Source organism: Fulmarus glacialis, unplaced genomic scaffold (genome assembly GCF_000690835.1).
Source record: "Fulmarus glacialis isolate BGI_N327 unplaced genomic scaffold, ASM69083v1 scaffold14183, whole genome shotgun sequence".
In the NCBI taxonomy this organism is placed as follows: domain Eukaryota; kingdom Metazoa; phylum Chordata; class Aves; order Procellariiformes; family Procellariidae; genus Fulmarus; species Fulmarus glacialis.
Window position 1 is genome coordinate 428 of NW_009203698.1, and position 24,301 is coordinate 24,728.

At 41.9% G+C, this 24,301-nt stretch overlaps 1 protein-coding gene across 1 annotated transcript in view; it reads right to left on the reverse strand.

Annotated features, from left to right (window-relative positions):
* Window positions 1–1,789: 1,789 nt before the first annotated feature.
* The window catches only part of CMYA5 (cardiomyopathy associated 5), a gene marked incomplete at its 3' end in the record, with an annotated part of 37,083 nt that continues 14,571 nt past the window's right edge, over window positions 1,790–24,301 (reverse strand). Inside the window, 9 exon segments of the mRNA XM_009574740.1 lie at window positions 1,790–1,934; window positions 5,287–5,433; window positions 6,463–6,612; window positions 11,655–11,776; window positions 13,703–13,725; window positions 15,468–15,701; window positions 16,369–16,464; window positions 18,752–23,418; window positions 23,482–24,301. The exon segment at window positions 23,482–24,301 is cut by the window's right edge and continues 22 nt beyond it. Coding sequence (XP_009573035.1) covers window positions 1,790–1,934; window positions 5,287–5,433; window positions 6,463–6,612; window positions 11,655–11,776; window positions 13,703–13,725; window positions 15,468–15,701; window positions 16,369–16,464; window positions 18,752–23,418; window positions 23,482–24,301 — 6,404 coding nt within the window.

Consider the following 24,301-nt stretch of genomic DNA (forward strand, 5'->3'; position numbering starts at 1 on the left):
GGAAAAGGAAAGAGGGCCATTGCTTTGAGGGAAAATAAGTGGTAAAAGATGGTATTTGACGCTGTAAAAAGAGGTCAGAGCCCTTCTACGAATACAGACATTTAAACTACAGCAATTCTGAGAAAATTCATTATTTTGTCCTGTGGAAATTTTTTGTACTTGTCACAGTAAAAGGCCAGCTTCTACCCACAGGGAGGCCAAAAAGTCAAATGTGACTCAGTATAATTATAAACATGTTAGGTTTTGCACAAGCTCACTTGAGAAAGGGAATGGGTTAGTTCTGGCAGCTTTTTGCCATAGTTATCATCACACAAGCAAACTGCTTGGTGTTAACGACACCTCGCTTACAGATTAGAGAAACCAGCACACTTTCTGGTTCAGTTTTGAGAAAAAGAGGCAATTCCAGTTAACGGCAAAGCAGCTCAAGGGTAAACACACAGCACAGGTTTTGGGAGCGGCTACATTATCCCTGACCAACAGCGACTTTGGCAGGTTGACAGGGACCTGATGGTCTCATGAAATATATATGAAACTGAGCAGGTCATGGTGGCCCTCTGAGAGGCAGGGGAGCTGGGCAAGACCTCTTCTTGATTGCATTAACACAGCACACTGTTACTGCATGGAAAAAAAGGTCTCCCAACCCCACAGAAGTTTTTTATTTCCATTTTTAGCCTACTTTTGTAAGGAGCAAGGTGCACACAATTTCACTGTCATACTTGTCTACCAGAAACCTGTGAACCCTTTAGTGCACTTAACTAATTTTGACTGCAAGGGGTGGAGCTCCTCCCTCTCTGCCACATCTCCATGAAGACCATGTGAACTAGCCCCTGGGTGAAGACCCTAATCAGGCTCCCCAGGAGATGAAGACAGAAAAACTCAGCTGGGCAGAGGCTCTTCCACAGGGTTCCATATGGCAAGTCACCCTGCACCTCCCAAAGCTTCTCAGAACTCTGCAACTGTATTTTGCTGGAATATTGTTGCCATTGTTTTTAAAAAACAAACAAACAAACCAACCCAAGCCCCAAGGACATAGAGAGCACCACATAATTTTCTCTGCATTTCAATGAGTGTATGGTTTCACAGCTCAGTGGTGCCTACGTCCCTCCCCGCCCTCTCCTCTATGCAGCACAGACTTAGTGTAGGGGAAACCGGAGAGGGTCTGGCATAAGCAGACACCATCCCCAATTTCAAAGCTGCTCTTCGGGTTGCTCTTTGACCGCTGTGGCATGCCTGCAGAGCTGGGCAGTGCTGGGCTCGCATGTGCTTTGGGAGGGATCTGCCTACACATCCAGACAGTGCAGATGGGTCACCAACATTACCAGGACACCTGTATCACCCTCGCTATGCCCCAAGCTGGCTCCTATCTTGCTCACCACAAAGCAGAGAGCAAACTTGGCCAGGCTTCTCCATCCTGCTCCTTCCCATGGAGTTCAGCTGCCCTCCTCTGCCCTGCCCAGGGCCGTGGCAGCTGTGGGGCAGTGATTGCTTCCCCGACCTTCACAGCCCTGCAACTTCTGGTTGATTGCAGACAGCGCAATATCTCAGGGTTTTGGCCCCAAATGAAAGGGATTGCCCGGTTAAGCAGAATAACAGGGAAGCATTCTTATGTCTCAGCCTAATCTCGTAGATTAGTGTCCATCCTGCAAGTTCCTCAGCACACAGAAGCAGATTTCTTCCTTGCGCGGTTGAAGGCAGAGTAATCTCTTGCGTAACAACACAGCCGGGAGGACGCTCATTAACGGCTGCCTAATCCCACCCACCAAGTGGTGCATGCGACCGCGGCACTGACCTGAGACCCTCTCCTTCTGGCGAGTGCTGTCGGCAGAACTCCAGGGTGAAGGACTCCACTGATGCCGAGCTGATTTGCCAGCGGACGGTGGCCATGTCCCAACACACCGTAGAGTCCTCGGCCTTGATGGTGGGGACAGCAGGCGCTGGGGACACAGGGACACATTAGCTGTACCGCAAGGAGGGCACCAGCAGCTGGCAGGGTATGCTCACGAGGGAAAGGAAGAGTAACCCCCCCAAAAACCCACAGCACATTTAGTTCTGCCCATCCAGCACTAATCTTTTGCTTGTTTGTGTTTCAGTGGGGGAGGGCTGCATTATCGGGAAAAAACCCCCATGCTGGGAAAGTCACTGTGAATATTCATGCATTTCTGCACATTCTTAGAATGCCCATGTAGATTTTTAGCTGCCTACATCTCTTTGCCATCACCCCAATCCTGTCCTCAGCAGCCCCTGCATGAACAGCATCAGAAACAAATGTGCTGCTGCAGAACTGACGGGAAGATGCTGACCTTCTGCTTAATTATGTCCTGTTTATTTTTGCAATGCTAAAATTTGGTCCTATAATTTCTCTTTTTTAGAGCCTTAGTTTAAGAACTACAGGCCCAACTGCAAGACAGAAAACTGAATGTAAAATAGTGCACTGAATGCAAGTAATCAAAACCTATTGTGTGAAATCGCACATCCAATATCGTTGGCTGAAAATGGGTTAGTTGTATCACTTGCGCTTTCCCTTTCCAGGGAATAGCAATATAAACGAACCTTACAACCTGTTGTTGAAACTCATAGAAACAGTCTTAAAACCAATCCTTAAAAGAAAGGTTATTAATTCAAAAAGGTCATAGAAAGTTATTTTGCTTTTAAGGAGATCGGGTTCCAAATAGGAGGCCTAAGACAAAAGTAGAAATTAGACAATTTTATGACAAGAAAATCTTATAGAACTGCAACCAGCATTCCAGATGCATTCTGTTTTGTAAGAAAAATAATTTTTTATTAGTACAAAAGGAAAGAAAAACACCCACAAGTACATATAAATTTCCTGGTTTAGTGAAAATCAGGAGGTTAGCAGTGTAGGTTAAGATGTACTTGATGTTTTGCTACAGGAACAGCTAATCTAGGTATTCAGCCGAAGAAGAAGCTGTGGGATGATTCTCATCTGGTAATACATCTGTGTAGCTCCCCTAGCAATAATCTCTTCATCCTTTTTTGACATATTTGATTATTCTCTGTTTTTAAATGCATCTGTTTCTAAAGAAAGAAAAATTAATAGCTAAATCCCCTAATACCTGCATTCAGCAACGGACACACATACCCACATTTATGTATGTGCAAATAGTATGTCACAAGACATCAAGCATTTTTTTTTAATTTGAAATTATCTGTCTAAAGAGTAGGTGGAGTCAGCATACCAGAAAAAGTTGTTACTGTGCTTCTGAGATTTTTTTTTTAAACAAATTAACTGCAGTTAGAATATATATCTGATTTCCTGGTAATATCTCAGCACTCATATAAGTGATCTTACAAGAGGCAAAGAGCCGAAAAGGGTAAATTCTTACTCTATCCCTCAGGTACAGGTTGAGAATCACATAGGTTTCAAACAACAGAAGAAGGTGCATTCACTCCTATGTCTTTAGGATTGCAATGAGCCTTCATCGGAGATCAGTTTGAGACGGACAGAGAGGAGGGGGATAGAGGAATACTTGCTGCCTTTAGCATCATTCCCTCACAAAAAACAGCATGTTCCGCAGGGGAGGGAGGACTGTGAGTTTGGGAGGTGGAGGAACAGGAGAAGGGAGGTGCTGGGGGGATGCTGCAGCAGCACCTGCCTGCGTTCTCCACAACTCCCCAGGCCCACCGCCACCTCCACGGGTGCACCCCCAATAGGGGATCCCTCTGGGGGTTCCCAACACCTGGCGAGGCACAGCTTTGATCCACTATTAACGAGTATGTTCCCGTAACTGCATATACCAGCAAATTATTTTCTTGTATGTGCCAACTTTTAATCTGAATTACTAAAAATAAATTCTTGCTTCTTGAGTTCATTGGGTTACTTGAAGAATCAAAGTATTCTAGCTTTATATCAAAAGTAGCCAGGCTCACACTGAAGAACTGGTTTCCATTACTGGTGCTCATCTTTCCACCTCTGATGTTAAGGGGATGCAGCGGTTTTGCTGCAGTGTCCCCCCAAGTCCATCCAGGGCTTAATGCACTCCAGAGGGAGTTCACCTCAGCTTGAGGGAAGGTGTTTAATGAGCCCTTATTTGATCCAGTTTATTTGTTTTCTTAAAGAAACAGGCCGAAGGAAGGCATCAAAGACTCGAGGAAATTAACTTCTTCAGAAGGTTTCAGTTTTGGGAAAAAGAATGGTCGGCCTGATGCCAAAAGGCAAAGACAGTTCTTAAAAATAACAGCTTCAGAGAGGTGAGAACCCCTTTTAAAGTTATGATTTATTAGCTAGTAATAACTCACTACTATTTCATAATTTTGCAGGAATTCTGCACCAAGCTCACAATTACATTGTTGAGGCCATAAAATTTGAATTTCTACTTCAAATTCTCTGGAAAATAATCTCTACTAAAAATATGAATAGCAAATTGAATATCAAGAGGAATTATCAACAAATTTGAAGTCTAGTGGATTAAAAAAAAGGCTTGAAGCTGTGGTTGCTGCCAAGTGATTTCAAGAATACACTCAGTGTTGTACAGAGTTATTTCATTACGAAATTATTAAATACCTTTGTCTCTATTTTGTGATTGCAAGAATGGAATGATTGTTTTTATCCTGTAGCACTAAAAAAATCGTCTGGCAAGAGGGCCTCAGACACAAGATACTTCACCTTGCTCGTAATTCAAGAAGGAATAGTTTTGTCAATACAAATTATTAAAGAAATTAGAGCTCAGAAAAATTAATCAGTCAAATGAAGCCCATAAACAATACTCATCTAATTACTCATCTTAATTTATAACACTTAAACAGCAGCAGAGCCTCTCAGCCACACCTGAGATTTGTGTCCCACTGAGCTAGACTCAGCATGTAACCTCGGTAAAGCAGGCCTTCCCCTGAAAGGTTAATTACTTAAATCAATGCAACATAAATGTATTTGGGAGGATGGCAGAGAGGCAAAAAATGCAGCCATCCCCTCATTTTCCACAGGAGATCAGCAGCAGGGATCAGCCAGGTGGCTTTCCCAGAGCTGCCCCGGAGCATTGCGGCGCATGCAGCAGAGAAATTCATCATGTGCTGCCCCAATGCCCCAGTCACGAGGCCTGGAAACGTCCTCAAATCTGAACGCCTTCAAGTTTCCTCCCAGGAGCAATTATGCCACTATCTCTCAGCAAAAACGTAAATGACTGCAAGTTGCCTGCTATCTGCCAGATGGGCTAAATGAAGCAGTTGCTTCTGTTTCAGTAACGCTATGGACTAGAATTGGTCTAAGGACCTGAAGCTTATAATAATCAAATGCCAAAACAAAAATTAAATGCCAAAATGTGTACACACCTGTTTTAAAAATGGCTTTTTCACTGGGTAAGCTACAGCCTGTGCCATTCACAGCCATGACCCACACACTGTAGCAGCGATCCGGCTCCAGGTCCTCCAAAATGCAGTGGCTCTCCTTCACCGTCACTCTGTACTCTTCCACCAAAGCTAGGAGGAACACACACATGTGCTGGACGTCACACTCACATCTTGCACTGCTAGGGTCTATGATTGCCCCTCTCGACTAACATGTAAAAACTAGTCAATTAAAAAATCCAGAAAGCGTTACTAGCCAAGATCTCCATATTTTACTCTGACTCAGTTTTGACAGAAAGTTTCTGACGTGTCCTTGAGTTAAGTGCTCTCAAACCCCATTGATGGCAAGGGGATATTACGGCCCTCAGTCCTACTGAGGACTAGGCCGCAAATTTGGGACATACAATCGGCAGTTGTCAACCCTGGCTTCACTGCTCTGTAACATAGCAATTTCTTATAATGGACTTTATAGTCCTGAGCTATTATAAAAAGCCCTTAGCATCCTTTAGCATGCACAGGCACACTCACATGCACACATGGATTTGTGCAGAGCCCAGTTGCTTAAAGTGACTTTATGACTAGTCTGACCTTTCTAATGAATGAGCATTTCAATCTTCTTTTCTCAATTTCATATTTATCTTTTGAAATATTTTAATGTCATTTTGAAAAAAATCTTTGTCTACATGTGGAAATACTGTGGAAATACTGATTATCTTTTCCCGCCATTTTTTTTATTAGGACACATTTCCAAAGTACATGCAGGGCCCTAAAAACCTAATGAAGGCCGTCCCTTTGGGAGCTCTATCTGCAGTCCCCATAAGTACCCACGAGGTGGCATGGACACATCCTCTCTGAAGGTCAGGCTACTTCATAAAAGGGCAACTCAACAGGGATGTTGCTGCTTCTCCTCAAACAACTGCCCTGCACTTTACAGACCATGATATTTATCTTGCATTTTGGGGGACAAAGGGGAGAAGAAGGAATGGCATCTACCTCACGCTGTCCTCCACTGTTACTCATCCTTAGTCCTACACATGATGTCTTCACAGCCCCTTTTATTTCTGCACCCTGGGCCCTCCCCTGCAGTTTGGCCTCCCCTCTGCTGACCCCAGACCAGAGCAGAAAGGACTCCTGCTGTTGTGAAGGCAAGACCTTACGCACCCCCGGCATCTTTGCTGGCTTGCGGCTCCTCCATACAGTAGACCTGGAAGCAGTCGATGGCGTCCCCATCATTCACAGCCCAGTAAATGGCAATGGAAGTGCTGGTGGCCGAATTGGGTTCCTGAGGTACAACAGTCGGTGTCTGTGGGACTGAGAGGAAAGTCTCCCATTGTTATTCACACTCCTATATTTTCAGCCAAATTACCTACAGGTTCGTGAGGCAACCGGGTTGCTTATTTTCATTCTGGTTGCTTATTTCCACAGAACAAGTACAGCAAATACATGAAATATGGATAATACTGGTGCAATTTTAGGGCAATAGGTCCTCCTAGGAACAGAGAAGTTAATTGCTAGGCATTGGAATCTGTCCAATTCCCTCATAGTTTGGACAAAATAAGATCCAGTCTTAGCACTGGGACCACCCAAACCCAGCACAAAGCTTATGTCCAGCTTTTGGGGTCCTTCCCTATGGGGCAGGACCACCACTCAGATAAGTCATGGCATGGCTGCTCACTTGCGACTTCTGGCAGGGAGGCTTCTAGGGTTGTGGCAATCCTCGACAGGCAGAGCTGTCATGCAACTGCAGTGATCCCTCTCCTTTCCCCAGGAGACCTGCTCCCTTCAGTCACAGGGAGAGCTCTCCAGCTCTGCGCTCCACTTTGAGGTACACATGCTGATGAAACCCCAAGAGACTGATAACTTCAGGACGCCTCCTCAGAAAGGCCAGAAGACCTTGGAGCCTAACACAGGCTCCTTTGGGTGACTGCCTTCTCCATTACCTGACCTTGCCTTGCAGCACAGGCACCAGAGGTGAGGACATCCTATGAAGAGGGTGCTCATGAAAGCAGAGACTAGAAAGCACTTGTCTGTAGCAAACAGCACGGGATAGCTCACTGACGGGGAGAGGGAGCTTGCAGAAGAAGAAAGTTTCCTCCAGAGACAGACGTATGTAGCTGATCCCAGGAAGGTGGGCAGGGGAAAGGACCTGCCACACCAGGAAGGGATTCACGCAGTGTGTCAAATCCACTGAGGTTCACAGCTGCAGGGATGTGCTTTAGGTAAGGGAAGGCTCAGAGCTCCTGCACTAACAGCCTGGGGAGCAGGAGGCTCCCTGCAGCCTTGGGTCCGCCCCTGCCCAGAGTTGGACTCCTACTGCAGGTGCACTACCAGGTGCTCCTGCCTGGCATGGTCATTTTCCCCACAGACCCAGTGGACAGAGGATCCTTGCTGTGCAGGTGAACCCGAGCTCTGCCAAAGCACTGGAGCCTCATGGGACACCAGGAGCATCCTTCACAAAGAGTGCTTCAAAGACCCCCAAGGTTCCACAAATTCCATATAAACTTTGTCTCCTGATCAGCACAGATCCACCCCTGATGAGATATTGTTCCCCTCTACGATTCTGGTTTAAAAGAGAGGGAAGGGAAAGAAAGAAGCAAAAAGCCCCAAAAGATGTTCATTGTTAAAGTGATTGCAGAGAATGAAAATACATGGTTCTATTTCTTCACCCAGTAAATTTCCATATTGCATTAATTCTCTTAGAATCTCAGCAGAACGCTTTTGCTTTTTTTCAGTTATCTTCACAGTAATGATGATGATCCCCTGTGGCATGAACAAGGCAAATGCAGGTGCTGGCTGTTTCCTTATGATTTATACAGAGAGCTACCAGTACAGTAGGATTACATCTGCTTCCCACTGAAAAAAATTATCTGTTTCATTGCTAAAAACAATCTGCATTTTGTCTTTTGCCTGCATCTAGAGTTGGTCAATTTAAAAATTGATCATCTTTAGGAAAAGACTTCCCTTTCGGTGGACCCAGTGGGGAAACCAGCTTTTTTTTCCCTGTGAAGTTGCCTAGAAACTGCTATTTATGAGCGCAGAAACCCCAAAACTGCAAGATTTATTATTATGCCAAATCTGAACAGAAGCTAGCTTAATGAATGAAACATCTGGAAAAAAGTTATAGATCAAAATTCAGTTTGTTAACACTGAGAAACATTTGATTTCTAATTTCCTGTCGCATAATATGAAAGAAACTTTTGAAAGAAAGTAATTTCAAAGCAAGAAGTTCAACTATTCTCTTCAGAAGCAGAACACTTAATATGTTACCAAAGTGCTGACCCCTTTTAAAATGAATTTTAGTCAAAGAAATTAGATAATTGTACCACAAGTTTGACTAAATCATACTTTTCAACAGAAAAGTGTGACATTTTTTCATCAGTTCAGTTTTCATGGGAGTGCTGTGGTGTAAGGAAGCTTTTCCTTCATGCTACCTAATCTCCATGGCCCCCAGGAGAAAAAATAATAATCCCAAATATTTTATGGATATTTACCCCTTTCCAATATAATGAGAAATAACATTTTCTTGGCTTTGTGGACTTGAAGAAGGAGAGCAGTTACATTCCTCTATGACTTTAATGGAAGATTGTTACAATCAGCAAAGGTCCTCACCTTCTGGTATAAAAGGGCAGGACTCACAGCAGTCTTTGGAAATAATAATTTTTCAATTTTTAAATTTTACCCTCTCTTCTTGTGGCACAGCCTGGGTTCTAGTATGCTCAATGGCATGCTGCAACGTTTTTTTTTATGCTTACGCATTTGTTAATGTGGTGGCTTATGTGAAAGGAGAAAGAATTTGATGGAAAAGGGCTTTTCATTAGTAGATGTGGAAAATTTGGAAATGGAGGGCATTTTGAAGTAACGGTGTTTCTGAAGTGGTGAAAATAAAGTTCTATGAAATTGTTCAGTAGAAGACTATTCTTTCTGAAGGAAAAATATGTGGATGGGAGAAACATGGCAAATTCACATGTATTTCATCAAATGGCTTCAGTCAAAAAAAAAATCCAGAGAGTGTCTGACATTTGCCTCCAGTATGTGATAAATGATGTACTCAAGGCGTTCAATTCCAAATAAAGTTTCATGTAGGCATTTACCTCTATTTTCCCTTCAGGTAGGGTGTAATCTTGAAAAAAAAGAAAAAATTCCCTCTATTGCTCACCAAAGTAAAATCACAATAGCAATTGAAATACTTGGTAGTGGAAGTGAAGAATGAAAACCGGGTATTTTGGAAAGAGAAAGGAAAGAAAGTATAAAGGATGAGGAGCTTTGAAGGCCGCTTGCTAGTGGACAGTCATTCATTTCCAATTTGTCAAAGCAAACTGGTCTGGAGCCATTTGGTGTTCAGCAAACACAGTAGCTAATGCAAATCAAACTGAAAAGCGGATCTTAGCAGTTTGGGGGTGTCGTGGTTTAACCTGGCAGGCAGCCAAATACCACGCAGCCACTCGTTCACTTCCCCCGCCAGTGGTGGGGGGGAGAGAATCGGGAGGGTGAGAGGGAAAAAGACTCGTGCGTTGAGATAAAGACAGTTTAATACAACAGAAAAAGGAAAATAATAATCATAATAATGATAGAATATACAAAATGAGTGATGCACAATGCGATTGCTCACCATCCGCGCCGACCAATAACCAAGTAGCGAATGGTACTTCCTGGATCACGCCTACCATTCATATACTGAGTGAGCATGACGTCACATGGTATGGAATACCCCGTTGGCCAGCTGGGCTGGCTGTCCTGATTATGTTCCCTCCCATCTTGTGTACCTAGCTCAGTCAGTAGGCATGGGAGCTGTCCTTGGACTAGGAGGGTACTCAGCAACAACTGAAAACATCAGTGTGTTATCAACATTCTCCTGATACTAAATCCAAACACAGCACTAGCAAGAAATTTAACTCTATCCCAGCCGAAACCAGGTCAGAGGGAAAACATGTTGGAGTGACTTGTGGGAAAAGGGAATACAGCATGACAAAATGGGTCTGTCTTCCTGGATGATCTTGCCAGTAGATAGCAGCCCAGGAGGAAAGAATGGTTGCGCGCATGGGACTGCAAGAGGGAGTTTCGGACTAAACCAAGACACATAGCACATTTGCACCACTAAGTTAACTCTGGCTGAGAGTGGGTTACGAAAAAGGTCTTTTTATCCAACTTCCTGAAGAAATGAGGCTAACATAACGCTGCATGCACAAGTGCCTGTCCAACCTCACCTGAGAAGCTTTGAATGCCACAGGCAAATTCATACAAATCTGACAAGGATGTTAAAGTCTCAGAGATATTCAGTTTCTCTAGGTTTAATAAAAGTAGTGGTGTGGAGGAGAGAGACATCTCCCCGCAGTGACACTGCTGTGTGCACTCAGCTCTTATTAGACACTGGAGAGCCTGTGCAGGATGGCACTTCTCCAGGGTCCTATTAGGCACCTGCAAACCCAGCCAGGAAACAAAGCACCTTAGGAAAATGGATGCTCTAGTTCCAGTGCTCATGGACCAAATGCGTGAGAAAGAGGCATCACTTAAAAAGCCAGAGTGACTATGATGGCGGTGGTGCGTATGACGGTGAATGGGGGGTCACAAAGCATGACAGTGAGATGCAAGCTCCCAAAACAAACCTCTTGAGAAAGAAGCACTGAAGTAAGACCCCATTATGAGGAAAATGAATCCACAAATTGGTGCTGACAAACTCTTCATTGACAGCTGTCCAGATTCAGATAATTTCTATAGGTATATGTACAGGCAGAGCAGAACGCCCACACAGGCAGGCTATTTACAGGTTATGAAATATCAGGTAGAGATGAATAAACCCCTTTATCACGTGCAATTTTCACCACTGCCCTCTGAAGCAGAGACTGTTTCCAGCTACAGTTAACCACTTTCCCTTCACGTCCCGTGAGGGGTTTCAGGTGCCTCTGTTCGCTTGGCACAAGCCCAGGGACCTCAGCCACCAGCCAGCTCCCTGCTCTCCTCCCCATGCCAGCAATGCTGGGGCTGCTCCCTTGGAGGAAGACAGCTCAGGAGACCCTTTGATTGTCTCTTCTGTCCTTGCCTGCAAGGGAACAGCAACTTCTTTAGCCCTGGTAGATTTACAGATAGAGACCTTCTGCTAGTCTGAGGTACAGATATCTTAAATGATGCAAGAATCCCCCACTTTAGTACTCTTTCCTCTGTTGCTCATCTTGGTGTCCTACTATAAGACAAACACTTGTGCACAATTAGACTTCATTTTCCATTCAACTCTGATTGCTAATTAGATGGTTTGCAAATTTATACTTCTCAAATAGATTCTGTTTTTAGCTTCATAAAACTTCCAAAGCATTGCCAAAACATTAGCTTTTGTAAAGACGATATTCAGAGATGCTTACCAGCCACATGTTTTAAGGAGTGCTGGTTGCTTTGTCCTGGACTGTCCGCATAGTGCTCAAACAGTGAAAAAGCACTGGGCACCTTTTCTAAAGAGAGAGTAGTATCCATTGCAGAAAGTAACCTATTTGGAAGAAAACACATAGCCATAAAAATCCCTTGTGGCGTCACATAGGTCAGAAGAAAATACCATGCAATATACGCTTCTCTAAATATTTCCCATGAACTTGAGGACAACATGCAAGGAGAAGCTGTTTCCCTGATTTTGAACATTTAGAGCATACTGTGATTTCAGATCATGACTGCAGAGAGAGCACACACGGTCTGTATACACTTGACCTGTGAGAACGTGAGGATTTGAAGTTCACAGCAAGATTCCCAAGAGCACAGCGGTTCGGACCTACCAACGCAGTGCCTTTAAAGGTTACAAACCTTAGAGCAGTACAAAACTACAGCAGCTGACTCCAGAGATGTAATGTAAAGCAGCTGCTTGTGGCAAGCAAAAAAACATGAGAAGGAAGATGGATCCCACTTAATTAGCCCATATTTGCTGAGTTCATTATAGGAAAAAACCCAACATATTTTTAACTCTGAGGCAGAAGAAGCTTCAAGGAAATGAAAGATTTTTTTTTTCAAGGCAACTAAATTTTGCCTTTCTCCCCTTCCTTTTTTCAGTCACCAAAGTTAATCATGCATAATCTTAACAAAGCAAAACAAATATAAAATATACTTTCTCTAGAAAAACATGCATTGTTATATAGACTTGTTCATAACCTTTTTTAGCAAGTCAGGTATTATCAAAATAAGAACCAAAACCATGCAGAAAACAGAATAAATTTTAAGTTTAGTGTGTATGTTAACAAATAAAGACCGAGTATTCAGAAAGCCTTGGAAAATCGTTTCATCACGCTATATCTGCTCTATTCTTATGCAATAAACTATGTGCGGATATGTGGCCAGACTGTCACATTTTGACTTATAACAGGGGAGTCCAAATGAATAGTCCTAATTCTGCACATTAATGGGAACCACGAAGGGATGTTTGGCACATTCTCTTCAGACCTCTCTCCTGGGATTGTGATTAGACTGCAAACTGGAACCCTTGTGTCATTGTTATACCCCAGTCCATCAACATGTGTCAGCAAGCGTATTGCTGTGATGGTTGAGGCAGCACTGACAAGCGTATGTTTGATACGCACCATGCAACGCCCAGGCCCTTTGGGCAAAGTCAGCGGTGGTGGTGTGGGCAAAGCAGGTTTGGGGGCTTGCACAGGAGAAGCTTGCAGCCAGCCTGTCTGAATATTTGTAGTTCACCTTGGAAAATTTATTGAGGGAATATGGGCTTGTAATTGAACACTTCTCTCATAAAGCATGGGTCTCACCAAAATGACTCGCTTGAGGAAATCACACATGGCAGAGAACTGTTTGTGATTGCATGTATTTACCGGTGTGTGCAGGCGTGCCAGGATGCAGCTGTGACAAAGCAACAGTCCTCTGACACATCCCGAATCAGGCCGTGCCGACGAAGATGCATGGGAAAACATCAGGCCATAGTCTCCTGGTAAGCTTTTGAAAGCTTCTTAATCTCTCTTTTTTCCTGGAATTTTGTTCAGAAATGTAGCCCAACAATCCCAGCCATGTGAGTGACTTTGCATTATAACCTTTCAGAGACCAGACCAGTGAAAAACTACGTACCAATGATGTCTAAGAGATGGAAGCATGGTCAAAATTTTTTTTTTTTTTAGTATATATGTGTATAATAATAACTACAAGGAACATCTGTTTAAAAATGTCTGTGTAGAGATTTAAAATTGAGCGGACATTTTAAAATGCTACTTGTTTAACGGATGTATTATAGAACACGTGCAAAACACTTCAAAACCAGTCAGTTACAGCAACAAGTACAAAACCTCTTAATTTCGCTATTTGCAAGGTTTATAAAATTAGCTATGAATATTAGCAGTGTGTTTTCAAGCTTGCAAATACTAAATGAAGCATCCAGCATGCTAGGCCTAGTACTGACTGCTGTGCACTTAACCCATTCATATACCTTTTATTCAATTCTTTAGATGACTAAAGGAAGAAAAAAAGAGGAGTATTAACAGTTTTCAAAACCCTGAAAATGTTGAAGAGCCACTCTTCTAACAGCCTTGCTGCTCTCCACAGACATAAAATACACATGGCTTTATTGACATGATGTTCTCTGGGATGCTGCTCATTCACACCAGCAGAGAATTAAGTTCCTTAAGAACATTCCACTTCAAAGCTCTGGCTCAGCAGGCTATTAGAGTCTAAATCTGGTTTTAAACTCCTGAGGGGTCAGTATTCAATATCCAGGTTTAAAGACCAGAGCACAGTCAAATACTTTCTTAAACCAAGGCTTTTACAGGAAGAAATCAATTGCACATTAAGAACACTTAAATCCAAATTCTGGCTGAAATCTCCTTCATAACTTCTGGTTACTAGAAACTGTGAGATTTGTACTCATGGAGTGAGAGTTTCTCCCATGCTCCATGAATCTTCAGCTAACATTTCCTGACTCGTGGACAGAAAAGTTCCTGTCCTCTATCACTACCAGAAAGGGGCAGGGAATCTAATAATTTTCTCACCCCACAAAAGAATTTCAGATTACAACGTTATCTTTTTGCCAAAGCACTGATCCAGCACCTCACAAAGTTCAGGAAAATAAGATATATTTCTCATCCATCCCAAAATAGCCAATGTCCCATGGCATTCACTGGGTTACAGGATACTTGTGTAGCTTGGAGCAGGGGAGACAGCCAAATATTGCTCCACCATTTCAATTTCTACTGGTATATGGGCCGGGGGCTTGTATTTGGAAAGCTGTTTTATTTTGCATGAATGATCGGTCTTTAGACAGTAATTTGAACTTTTCATTTGTTGCATCCCAGGATAGTTTCTCTGCCACTTCCGGACTACAGGCTAATTCCATAAGGGTACAAGATTATTGTCCCAGAAATCCCATCGCCTTCAAGACCACTGATACACTTCTATAAAGGAGAAAGTGTCACAGCTCACGTGGGGACAAGTCCTGCAGCACAAGAACAATCTTGGAGGACCCAGGCCGCTAATGATTAACCTGCAAGACCCTATGACACCAGCTTACGACTGACAACTGTATGAGCTAGGTAACTCAGATTCACTAGGGATGGTTTTTACATCCAGAAAGGACCATTACCGATATGCACCTCACATGCACATTCCTAAACCTAGCGTGTTGCTGTGGTTTAACCCTGACCAGTGACTAAGCATCACACAGCTTCTCACTGTTTTTCAGCAGTAAACCTTTATCACAGCCTCAGTAATATGAGTGTATAACTACTGTCTGTATCTGCTCATTTAAAAAAGAAAAACAATAAAACCCCCACAACTCAACAACAACTCTGTTTCCGGTTTAGATAATTTTCAGTTTACACCTTCTTGTTTCACCTTTATTTTTCATACAGTAAAGTACCTTTTACTACAACATTTCTTACTCCTCAGTGGATAATTAATTCTAGATAAATTATCGAAGTGTCTCTTAGCCTTCTCTTCACAAAACAAAACATAATAACCATTTTAATGGCATAAAGCATGTTTTCATCCTATGCATCATCTTTGCAATTCTCTCTGAGCATTCACATGACAAAAGCAAATGATCTAGCAGTTTCAGAGTGGAATAGCTGAGCTTGCAGGATTTGGCTATCTTAAAAAAAAAAAGGAAGGTGAATAATTCATTCTCATCCTAGGTACTCTATAAGTGCTTTCCTAACTAGTACCATAAAAGCTACAGTATGAAAGCCATTTTTACTTACATTTAGGAAAACAAATCCATCGAGTTCTTCCATTTCTTTTACTGTTGTCTCCAAAGTTTCTTTTGCCGAATCAACAGTTTGCTGGAAGTTAACCATCTGCTCATACAGGTACTCCATTTTCATCTTCTTCACTTCCTCAAAGTTCTCCGATTTCTCATCATATTGTGCTACCACCTTCTTAAGCATCTCTTCATTCTGCTTTTCCAATAACTCTGCATTTTTCTTACAGTTTTCCTGCAAAGTAAAAGCAGATGTAAATTGACCTGCAGAATAAAATTACAACTTTTAATGAATACACAGAAACTCTCGATTACTCATACATGAGCCATCCACCAGACTCCTCCTGGCATCCTGAGAATAAGAGAACTTTATTTCTGTAAGCAAGCTCATCTGGGAGAAATAACGCTAGAAAAATACATTCAAAACAATGGCAGATCTTTTTTTTTTTACTGTTAATGTTTAAACTTCCATATTTAAGCATTGAGACAGGAAGTCTGACTATAAAATAGCTAAAAATCCATACTTTCAACTGAAATTAATACCGTCCTCAAGGCTTAAGAACTTGGGCATTATGAAGTTAAGACACCGGGCAACTCATTTAGATGCTTCACACAGGATTCTAAATAAAGATCCAAACAGTGTGAGCTTTTTATAAGCGTAAACAAAATTAAGGAAACTTTTTCCTCCAGTGCTTGACATACTCCACTTTACAATAATGTGCAAAAAAAGCAATCTTTTTCTTCCCCTAAAGTTAACACCTTCCAGTGGGAGAGGTCAGTTTGAGGACTGGAGAAACAGCCCATTTTAGTGAAAACAATGACGCTACAAAACAAGACAAGCATATCTTAGAAGGAATTTTGTACAGGGAAAGAAAATTAGTGCGACAAAACACTGGACTTACCTCAACAGAGTTAAATAGAGATTCAATATCACTCACAAACTCTTCAATCTTCATTGACTTTTCTTCCAGTGCTATTAGCAATTCACCTAAGTGATCCTGAAATTTAAAATGTTTCAGTAACATAAGCACGTTACTTTATAAAGTTTTTACACGCAACTTATTTTAGGTGAATATTTTTGTTTTCCCATAAGCCAACATTGGAACAATTGCTAAATTTAGTTCAAGTATCTCCCTGGCTACAAAGACAAGCACAGAAATAGCAACTGGAACAGTCACAAAACTGTTTCCAAACCAAAAAAAGTGAGCTCAGTTCAACAAGGTGCTGAGTGTCTACACAAGTTGTTGAACGCTACAAATTCCAGTGCCATTTTGCTAGAGACTTAGGGTACACAGACCCTCATGAGGGTCCTTGAGAGATCGCAGGAACAAGCCCATAAAAAGGAAGATAATGCAGGTAATCATGAGGCTAATAGATTATGCAGTGTCGTGATTTTTTTTAAACAGAATTTTAAAGATATTTCCTATCAACCAGAGTTAATCAAAATCACTGGTTGAATTAGATGTGGAAACAAAAACAGTCCAAGGGACAACAGGCATCAGAGACGACTCAGAACTTTTTCTTAGTCCTTCTTGACCTTTCGTGAAAGCAAGCTGGCCATCTGCTCAGGTGCAATTTATAAGTTATAAAAATACTTAGTTTTAATTAGCTGGCATAAATCTAAAAGGAAGGTTAACTTCCTTTGATAACAGCTTCCTATTATGGCAACCTTCTACAGCTAGATCTGTTGAAAACTACCATATGACTTCCCATTAATTATAAAAATCACATTGGACTGTACAACTGAAGGCTCACTTTATAAATATTTAGGGCCAATCACCAAGATTCAGAGGCAAGTTTCTGTTTGTCAAGATAACCTATAAAATCTGACAGATGCCATCCATAGCTCATTTCATTTACTGTGAAGCTATGTTTCTACATGCAAAATTCAGGCAACAAGCATTTTGCTATTTAATGTTTTCTCAGTAATTATACAGAAGTAACAAGAAACATACAAATGCCGTCTCAGAGTAACCTGAGCCCTGAGTGCTAGAAATCATGTGAAGCCAAGCCTGTGTTGTGGCCAGATTTAATATTGGCTTCATGTATGTGCTCCACAGCCAGGGAATGATATCATGGGACGTTTATTTGCGGCTTAACTTGACTCGCTGCAATGCAGATACATTTGAGGGATGGGTTGGGGTCTGTGACTTTATTACTGACTTGCTGGTGGCTAATTATCACTTCTAAGTCAAGCAAGAATGGCCATATATGAAAAGCAACTCTGCTGTCATACATCTGCACACTGTGGAGATAGTTTGCAAATATTGATATTTGAAACTGCCACATTAACTCCTCCTACTTTTAATTTCTCTTTCTTGCATATGAGTTAACATAAAGATAACATAAATACCATCGATACAAGCCCTTCTGGAATTTTAATGAAATTACACAAAATCTGTATTACTGTCAATCAAACATGTGCCAGAAAAGAGACCTCACCTTTCAGATACTGGGGTGAGATTAAATAGCTGGTAACCAAAAAAGGAACATCTGTATACTTGTACATGAACAAATCTGATATGGGAAAAATGAGACATCACATGCATGCTGTTTTCACAAGCAAAACTGCAATTTAATGAAGAACAGCTTCCATAGAAACAAAAGCATTTTTACTAGTACTTATAGCAAAGGACTAGGCTACTGAAATGGAGGGCATTTTTATCTATCTTTCAGAGTGGTATAGCTTAGAGATAGTGAGAAGAAGCAGGACTTGCTAAACTCTTGCTTGTGCTATAGCTAAAACACTGCTGGCACAGATGAACATGAACTGAACAGAAAATGAGGATGGAGTTTCAACAAAACTGTGTAGTGTAACTTGTCTAAAATCTCCAAGTAACCAACACATGTAACTGGGATGGGGAAGACTTTATGATGATACTGGTCCCCACATATGGAGGCTTCTGTGCCTTGTCAAATGAAATGAGCTGCTGTTAGTAAAATTTTCTTTTCATAGAAACAACACTCTTCCCATTTCTCCCCCCACTCATACAAACCAGAACAAACTTACACAAGTGAGCAGGCTAAAAGATGGAAAGTCTGGTAACAGCTACATATATCAACGTCATTCAAACTTACGAACAAATAAAAATACCAGTTTAGCAAGCCTAGGACTGTAGAGAATACCTTAATAAGATAGTCTCCCTTCAAGATCTCTAACAGGTGTTTAGGAATAGTTTTTATTTTATAGATACTGTGATTTAGCTTCTGGACTGCTCTCTGAAGCCTCTCCCCTGACAACACAGGAGGTCTGGAGAAATTAGCTTCAGTAGAATTAATTCTTACCTTCATCTTGGCTGCAGCAGCATCTAGTGTTGTGACTTCATGGTCTTTATGTTCTCCAAAAAGCTTGTCAATAGCAGATATTGGGCATTTGCAGTGGTAACAGTATGTGTCTGCTTGTGCTTTTTTCAGCTCTTTTTGTGGACTCTCAACTTGAGGAATGTTTGTTGCTGATTTTTCAGGATACATCACTACAAAGCCTGAATCTTCAAGCTCAACAGGTGTTCTTTGCTCTGGCTCATTAACAAGTTCATAACTATCACCAACATGCTCAAAAGAATCCCTGTCTTCAAATAATAGCTCCTCATGTGTGAATTGAGATGATATTTCATCTTGCAAAAGTTCTTCTTGCGTAATCACATCATAGTCCATTGACTCAGCGAGATATTCATAAACCTCAGGGTGCTGCTCCTCTCTTTGCAAGTCTTGCTTCTCTGTTTGCTGAATGCTAGGGACACGTGAAAGATTTTCCTGGGTATACTGATCATCTTCGCTGTCTTCAACAGGAGTCCGGACATATGGGACATATTTTTCCATTTCAGGAACTGCTGTTATTTCATGCTGTTCTTCCTGCTTATTACTAGTATCTTGATATGCAGCTCCCTGATAATCCACTAGCTGACTATACACTTGATGACTTGATTGCTCTGGCAACTCCTCAGTTGTTTCTACAGGTATGTTTTCTTCTTCTCTTTGTTCAGTGGTATCACTTCTTGCACCTGAAAGAACTGCTTTGCTTCCAAAAGGAATGGCATGCATTGGTTTACAAATTGTTGCTTGAATGTCACTGTCAACCTGGACTTTCTCTCTCTCCACAACACCCCTTTCTGGCAGAACCTCAGTTCTTACATGTTGAACATTATCAGACCCCTGCTTGTGTTTGTCCTCTGAACTCTGAACTGAAATTCCTCCACTAAAGGACTCATCCTCTGGTATCTGATCCTTCTGAGGCCCTATGGCCTTACTTGGAATTTCATCTTTAAGAATGTATTTTTCAAAATATATTCCCGTTCCATCATCCGTGTCTGAATTTCTACTAGGGAAATTACCACTTTCCTCATCAGAAGGAGTCTCATCCTTTGTCTTTTCTCCTACTGCTTCTGCATAGAGGTCCTTGTATAAAAACGACAGAGCAGGTGGCTCCTCTAGAAGTTCTGGATTAACTGCAGCAACAGTGGTAGGGAACAACAGAGATCGTTCTAGCACTCCTTCTTCTGAATCAAATAGTGGGGTCCCTGGTGACTTCCGTTCATCTTCTACATTTGTAACCTTTTTCCTGCTAATGTCAATTGATTTCTGCAGAGGTAAAGGTTTTGGAGCATCTGCATAGGACTGCATTTTGCTTTCTCCTTTCACAGTACCGTAAAAGACTTCATCCAGATCCTCAAGTAAGGAAAACTGCTCTTCCAAAGTATCTACCTCAGCACTTTCTTTAAAAGACGTAGCTGCTTCCACAGGTTCATTGGGGTCTTCTGTCACAGGAAACAATGAACTTGGTCTTTCAAAATGTGGCTTAACTGGGGATTTGTCATCAATCAATGTATATTTTTCAAAATAATCCATATCAGACATACCATTATTAGGATCCAACACTGCATTATTATTGTTTTCTGGCAACAGGGGATTTTCTTGTTGTGTTTCTCCAGTTTCCTCAACAGCATCATTTTTGACCAATTCTTTTAGTTCATGGCTTGCAGGCTTTCCCAACACTGAGCTTTCTGAAATTTCTGTAGTTGTTCCAGAAGATAGGGCTTTATGGCCATCATCAGCTAATTTTCTTTTAAACGAAGGATTTGTTTCCAAGTATTCTAGTTTATCTGGCATGTGTTTACTTTCTTCTTGATCAACAGAAGAAATATGTGTAGGAGCATGAATATTGAGTATTTCATAACCTTCTGAAATTATATTAAATAGATCTTTTTGTTCAGTAGGCTCTGGAGCATGCTGACTGTCTTCTACAGCGCTTGCATGTTCTGTTTCTTCCTCTTCTCTCAAGTAATGTTCAGGCACTTCAGGCACTTTGTCTACCTCCGGATGTTCCATTGCTTCCTTTTTTGTAGGGTTTCCAATCCTAGTTTCACGCTCTGGTACTTTGTCTGGACCTGGATTATCTCCTCCCAGAGATGGTAAATCATACCTTTGCACTCTGTGACTAGTTTCTGAGGAAACTCTGCGGGAAATTTCGCTTGACAGTGTATCAGAAACTCTAAACATATCTCCTTTATTCTTTGTAGCGCCGTCAACTGTAAGTTCTGTGCAACTTCCAGCTGGGAATTGTTTTGATCCAAAATCAGCAGCTTCATTTGGAGAAAGTTGAACTCCTTGCCTGTCTACTTCTGTAGCTCTTATTGGACTAATTGAGCGAGCTTTCACCTCTTCCGCCAGCCAGCTAGCTAGCCCAAAAGATGGAGTATCTGGATTCTGCTTTTCATCAGAACTAGAGTTAACGGACTTCATCTCTGCTGAAGAAAGGCTGCCCTGTTCACCAGAACAGTGCTCAGTTTTGTGTGTCACAGTTTCATAGACAAGATCTGATGAAACAGCTCCCAGATGCTCTAAGGATGTATGCTTTTGGTCTGCAAAATATGGTTGCATTTCACATCCATCCTCTCCTTCAGTATAAACGCCTGAAACTATGCTAGGTTGCTTTCCAAGCATGCCTACTAAAGATGATGGAATATTTTGTTTCTTTTCATCATCAGTGAAAACCACTGATACTGACTTTTCAGGTAATGTATGAAAAGGTACAAGTGAATCTGATGACACTGCTTGCCGGTCTGCTACAGCAGTCAACTTTGTCTCTGTGGTCACCGATCTCAGCACTGTCTGCACATCAGGTTGCATTTCTTGCTTATCCTGCTCAGCAGTGAATTTGGGGGGACTTCTTAGCTGCTCTGATGTCAAATATTTTGTGTCCAACAAACGATCTTGAGATTCTTGCTCATTTTGGTCTTGTGTTTGCATTAGAGACATACTCTCGAACTGCACTGTCTTCAAGCTTGCTGCTTTAGGTGAATAGAGCCGAATTTTTTGCAATTCCTTTTCATCATGTGGTGGAATTACATGTTTATACTCTGATTGTGCAGACTGGGGAATAAGTGGCTGCATGCTTTGCTTTTCTTGTTCAGCAAGGAACCATGTGGGAACCAGATACTCAGAAGCTGGTTTTGAATAAGGTGTAATTTCTTGCTGACATGTTTCATCAGCCAAATAAAATGGAACTGAAGGCTCAGACCCCAATTTTGAAGATACAGTTAAATAATCTTGACTTTCCAGAGTTTCTGCTTTTTCTGTAGAATATGATAAATTTAATTGTTCAGATTCTAATTGCATAGCTGCATCAAAGTAATGTGGAATCTGTTCCCTCTCTGTTTCAGGTAGAATTACATGTTCAGCCTCTGACTGTGCAGCCACAGGCAAATGTAGATGAATTTTTGTATTCTCTGCTTCTTTTCTTGCAAAGAAGAAACCTGAAACAGGCTGGGCAGTTTCTGTCTGCTCTGTTTTACAGTGGGTGTAAGATAAATCTAAGTGCTTGGGGGACAGGCCTCCAGTTACAGGTGAAGACTTTGGACTTCCTTCTGGTTTTGTTTCAGAGACAGAATGTGAAACACCCAAAGGTACAGACACTGTTTGTTCAGAAAAAGATGAATATGGTTGGTTCTCTGTTTCCTCAGTGGAAAAGGATAAATCTTGTTGTTTAGTTTCCAACTGAGCAGTTAGAGATGAAGTAGCCCCAATGTCTTGCTTCTCTGAATGCCCTGGTCTCAGCAGCTTTTCTGCTTTGTCGGTAGGACTTAATAAATCTGATCGTTCAAAGTCCGGTTGTGCAGTTCCCTGCTCCTCAGTCCTGCCAAAGGTGTAAGATACAGAAGGTGTTTCTGGTTGCTCTGTTTCAACAACAGAGTACTGCAAATTAATGCACTGCAGTTCAGCTTGGGCCCCATCCCTTCGCTCCATTTCACCCTTGAAACAGGATGTCTCTGGATGCTCCAGCTGGGCAGTCTGTGGTTGCTCTGCATTGCCATAGGAGTACAATAAATCTGGTGGTTTCATTCCATGAGTCTCTGCTTTGCCAAGAGAATATGACAAATCTGGACGTTTTGATTTCAGTCGTTCTATTTGCAACTGTTCTGCTTTTCCTGTGTAATATGAAAAATCAGAAGGCACGAACCCTGCTTGTGCAGTTTCCTGTTTTTCTGTTTTGCCAAGGAAATGTGATAAACCTGGTTGCACTAAGTCTAATGGTGAAGCTGGTTTCTGCTTTTCTTCACCAATGGAGTGCAAAAAGCCAGGCTGGGCCATTCCCTTTTTCTCTAGTTTGCTGAAGGACTCCAAAAGCTCTGGCTGTTGCAGTACTTTTTGGGCAGGTTGTGAGTACTCTGATTTGCCCGCTGCATAGGATAAATCCATTTCTTCCACCTCTGGTTGTTCACTTTTATGCTGTTCTTGTCGACCAATAGAATATGACAAATCTGGATAGTTTGACTTCTGATTTGTAGCTGCTTCTTCTATTTCTCTAACAGGGCAAGATAGCTGTGGATGTTGCAACTCTGACAATAGCATTTCTTGTTCTCTTTTGCCAGAAGAATACAACAAACCTCTATGTTCCCGTTCACCTTGCATAGTTTGCATTTCATCTGTTTTATCACAGGCATATGTTAAATCTTGTTGCTCTAAGTCCATTTGTGTTGCTTCTTGTGACAGTGTTTTGCAAATGGAATATGATAAATTGGGAAATTCCCGCTCTGGATGTGCCATTCCTTGTTGCTCTGTTTTTCCAATGGGATGGGGTGTTCCAAGCTGCTCTGATTTCTGTTGTGTAGCCAGTGGCTGTTCTACTTTGTCACTGGAATATGATAAATCTAGATGCTCAACCTCTGGTTGTGCTGTTCCCTGCTGTTCAGTTTTGCCAGTGAAATGCAGCAAGCCCTGATGCTCTGCTTCCACTTGAACAGTTTGTGGTTGCTCTGTCTTCCCAGGGCAAGATGATAAATCTGGTTGTCCTAACCTAAGTTGTGTGGTTTCTTGTTGCTGTGTTTTATCAGTGGAGTATGATAAATCTGAATGCTCCAACTCTTGCTTTGCCATTTCTTGTTGCTCTTTTTTGCCAGAGGAATTCAAGAAGTCCAGGAATTCCCCTTCCTTTGGTTGCTGTGCTGTGCCAGGAGAACTTGACAACATTGGCTGTTCCAATTTCAGTCGCACTGTTTCCTCTGGGTGTAATGTATAGCTTCCCCTCTCCTGTTTGACCTCCAGTTGTGCACTTTGTTCTTCTTCACTAATAGGAGAGGACAAATCAGGGTGTGGTACTTTGCCCACGGCATCTGAGACGTCTGGATGCTCAGACTCCAGTGGGGCAGACCATGATGGCTCTGTTTTGACAAAAGGATGCAACAAATCGTGTTCTTTCAACTCTGGCTGTGTTGTTTTATGAAGTTCTGCTGTGCTAACAGAGAATGACAAATCTGCATATTCTGATTTTGCTTGGGAATTTTGCAGTCCTTCTGTCTTCCCCATAGAGCACTGCAGCTCAGGGTGTTCTGCCTGCAT